The sequence below is a fragment of the Calidris pugnax genome, unplaced genomic scaffold (genome assembly GCF_001431845.1).
Source record: "Calidris pugnax isolate Ruff unplaced genomic scaffold, ASM143184v1 scaffold103, whole genome shotgun sequence".
NCBI classification, from domain to species: Eukaryota; Metazoa; Chordata; class Aves; order Charadriiformes; family Scolopacidae; genus Calidris; species Calidris pugnax.
The window spans coordinates 10,294,767-10,298,531 of NW_015090990.1; the positions used below are offsets into that span (position 1 = coordinate 10,294,767).

General features: G+C 44.9%; 1 protein-coding gene across 2 annotated transcripts in view; it reads left to right on the top strand.

Moving 5' to 3' along the window:
• Positions 1–771, top strand: part of HOXD9 (homeobox D9) — a 2,998-nt gene extending 2,227 nt beyond the window's left edge. For both annotated transcript variants that reach the window (XM_014954232.1, XM_014954231.1), the window contains one exon: positions 363–771. In XM_014954232.1, the coding sequence (XP_014809718.1) occupies positions 363–604 (242 nt within the window). In that variant the 3' untranslated portion in view covers positions 605–771. The remainder of the gene's footprint in view (positions 1–362) is intronic.
• Positions 772–3,765: the final 2,994 nt, after the last annotated feature.

Sequence of the window (3,765 nt, forward strand, 5' to 3'; positions counted from 1 at the left end):
GCAGAGAGAGGGGCAGAGAGAGAGGGAGAGAAAGAAAGAAAGAAATAAAGAAAGAAAGAAATTGCCCCTTTGATTTATTGCCGAAACCTGTAAGGCTCGAATGTGCAAAACTGATAGTTTTACTAACCTATAAAAACGTCTAGACGCCTACCCCAGCGCAAGCAGCAACAAGCACCCATAAAAGACTCCACATAACCACCTACCATCAAGACATCATTTGTACAGTAAACAGACTGGGGCATTAAGGCTTTTATGATAATTCCTCCGAAGTTGTGAAAACAGTCCATCCTTCGTTAAATTAATTTAACGACCTTTCTCTCCCCCCCTCTCCCCTCGTTCCCTATATACCTCCCTTCTTCCAGATAACCCTGCAGCAAACTGGATCCACGCTCGTTCAACGAGGAAAAAGCGTTGTCCCTACACAAAGTATCAAACTCTGGAACTGGAAAAGGAATTTCTCTTTAACATGTACCTCACCCGAGACCGCCGTTACGAAGTAGCTAGGATTTTAAATCTCACAGAGAGACAGGTCAAAATCTGGTTTCAGAACAGAAGAATGAAAATGAAAAAGATGAACAAGGAGAAAGGCAATAAAGGAGACTAACGCTGGGGTAGAAACGCAGTTGGGGAATATTGCTTTAGTTCTGAGTTTGGGGGTTTTAGGGTTTGTTTTGGGTTCGGGTTTTTGGTTGTTGGTTTTTGTCTTTTTTTTCCTCGTTTGTTTTTTGGTTTTATTCTTCCCCTGCCCCTTCAGCCCCCCATACGTTTCTCCTCCTCCTCCTGCGCCCCCCCACTCCCCTCCCCACCCCGGGAACTTTAAATCAATCTGGTCCTTTTTTTTTTTTTTTTTTTTTTGGATAGAAGTGAAACGTGGTCTATGTCAGGTATTTCGGGAAATTTTGTCTTGCTCGCCAACGTGTTTTGCAGAGTCGCTACATCCTCCCCCTCCTCCTCCTTCCCAGACCGTTTTGGGTGAAGATATTGTGAGTGCACGTTAGCTTTGGGAACTCTATCTGATGTTAAATGTTTGACATGTTTCTTAAAAGTGATGTAGTCTAGATAGTTACTTTGCCAAAATAAAGGTAAGGAAATTAATTATAATTACGATAATAAAATATATATTAAATTACAGTCGCTTAAATCAGTGGGGGTGCTGTGTTGTCCACGATTAACTAAGAGGAAACCTTACCCAAAACCTCTGCTTTCTAGGTCTGAATTTCGCTCCTTCGCAATAGATGCCACAGCGAGGCCACGAGCCTTTCCCCCCTCCCTCTACCCCCCCTTTAGTGCACTTTTAGGAGGTTGTCTCATCCCTGAAGCCGTTCGCAATAGGCCTAACGTCTCCCGGTCCCCCGGCTAGCTGCCGTCCCTGCCCCGGTGACTGTTGTATTAATTAACCACTCCGTGTCTCGAGCTACGGACCTGTTGTAATTGTTGTCAGTTATTACACAATAAAGTCTGCCGTGACCCAACGACAGCGCTGCGGTGAGAGGAGAAATCTGTGCGCCCCTCGCGTTGCCCTTCGCGCCGCCGACCCCACCGTGCAACCCCCCGCGCAACCCCTCCGCGGGCCCGGGGCCGCGCCGCCGGGGCACCGGCACCTTTGGCAGGCACAAAGGGCCGGGGAGGAGGGGGGGAAACAAATCCCTTTCCCCCCGCCCTCGACTCATGCCTATTTGCTCTTGGAGGCCGGTGGCGGAGAGGCCGGCCTCGGCCGCCCCGCGGATGGTGCGCGCCTGCTGCCGCTCCGCGCTCCCCTGCGCCGGCCGTGCGAGCGGTCCACCAAACATCAGCCATCCCCTGCGATAATTTAGGAAATATTTCCGCACCCGTCCTCCAGAACCAGTGAAGCAAAATGATGCCGATTTGCTTAAACCGCTTTTTTTTTTTTAATTTATTTTTTTCTTTCCCTTTTCTACCCCCCTGCGCTCTTTAATCTGAAGGTTGGAAAGCTCTGGGGGGAGCGGAGGGGGCTGGGGTGGGGACACGGGACACACACACACACGGCTGCTTCCAAACGCTCAGCTTTAAGCTTTGTTGCCGAGAGCTCATTTAGCAGCGCGCCTCATGCCTTCTGCATTTATAAACACACATGACTTTATCAAGATAATTGAGATGAAGTTCATTGTAAAAAATGCTTTGTTTAAAGAGCAACCATTAAAATGAAGGACCCGTAAATATTTACGAGCAGTTCGGTTAATTCAAGATTAAGGGGAGAGCTGAGAGACCTGGTGTTTAATGTTTTTTTACCTCTGTTAAAAAAAAAAAAAAAAAAAAAAAAAAAAAAAAAAAAAAAACGAAAGCATGCAGTGCCAGGAAAAGGTGTTGCATTGCTTCCCATCCATTGTCGAGAAGATACCTATAATTCTTTTAAAACAGGAAGAACCGTGGTATAATAAAACCATTGAGATGGCTAGACGTCTGGACCTAATGAGTTTACGATATGCTATGGCGCTTTTCTTTGAAACCACCTTATTTTGATGTTTGTGTTTGTTAGAGAGGGGAAAAAAAAGCAAAAAATGCAGACAAACTAGGTCTTAAAATCTTGGACTATAAATTTCAATATGTCAGCGTTGGGCCAAGGCAACAGACTCAAAAAAGACCCGAAGGTCACGCAACTGAGCGGTTTTACAAAGTCCACTGATTTGTTGAAGTATATTTTATTTGCTATTTTATTCCACTACGATGAATCCTAAGGTGTTGGACTTCATGTTTTCGAAAACAACTGTGAAGGGGGGTGACCTGTAACTAACAAAACGTAAACAATATTCTTGCCACGCAACACTCTATTATGTTGATCCCAGCGGTCTCCGGTAAGAAATCGTCACCAAGCCCACACCATGTCTTTATGATATTTTATCTCAGGCAGATTGACAGGTTTTACCTTGTATATTTTTTTTTATTATCCCCCCCCCCGCCCTTTGTTTACCTATTTATGATATGGTGTGCGTTTCTTTCAAAATGACAGAAAGTAAACCAAACGTCTCGAACGAGGAAACGCAGTTCTTCCATGGAAATAATTTTTAGCAGCAAACTGAACAATAATTTAATTCCTATCTGTTGGTTGTGTTAATACGTGTTTGTACATATGCACAGTGGCGTGCACACGCGTTATACCGAATAATTCACAGGCATGTGCCATGAAGGGGGGGGGGAGGAGGGTGGTGAACAAAGATTCATCTTTACTTTCGTTTACATAAATCAACCCATAAATACATAAATGCACGGGGAAACAAAATAGCATGTTCAAGACAAAAACGTATAACTCTGAAACTACCACACATGGAGAATTCTTGGTGTAATATGTGGGGAAACATGATCGAAAACGCGATAGCAGCGGTCTTCAAAGCTCAGGCGTCTTTCCTGGCTGCCATGTGTAAACGAGGCGCATTCTTTGTATGCAGTTAATTATAGCACTGGAAAAAAAAAAAAAAATAAAAGAGGGTCACCGAAATGTGCTAAGAAAATGGCTCTGGAAACTCCGATCGGCACAAAAAAAAAAAAAAAAAAAAAAAAAAAGAAAAAAAAAAAAAAAAACCTTGACTTAAAGTCCTTTAAAAATTAAAGGGGAAAAAAAAAAAAAAAAAAAAAAAAAAGGAAGAAAATGAAGAAATCCAACCCCCCCCAAAAAAAAACCAGAAAGGAAAGGAAGAGCCGCCCATGGCCGGGAGTGCAGGGCCGCGCCGGTGTCCCGTGGCGGCACCGGGGCCTTGCGGAGCCGTTTGGGTTCCTGGCGGAGCCGCCGGGCCGGGGCAGCGCGGGCAG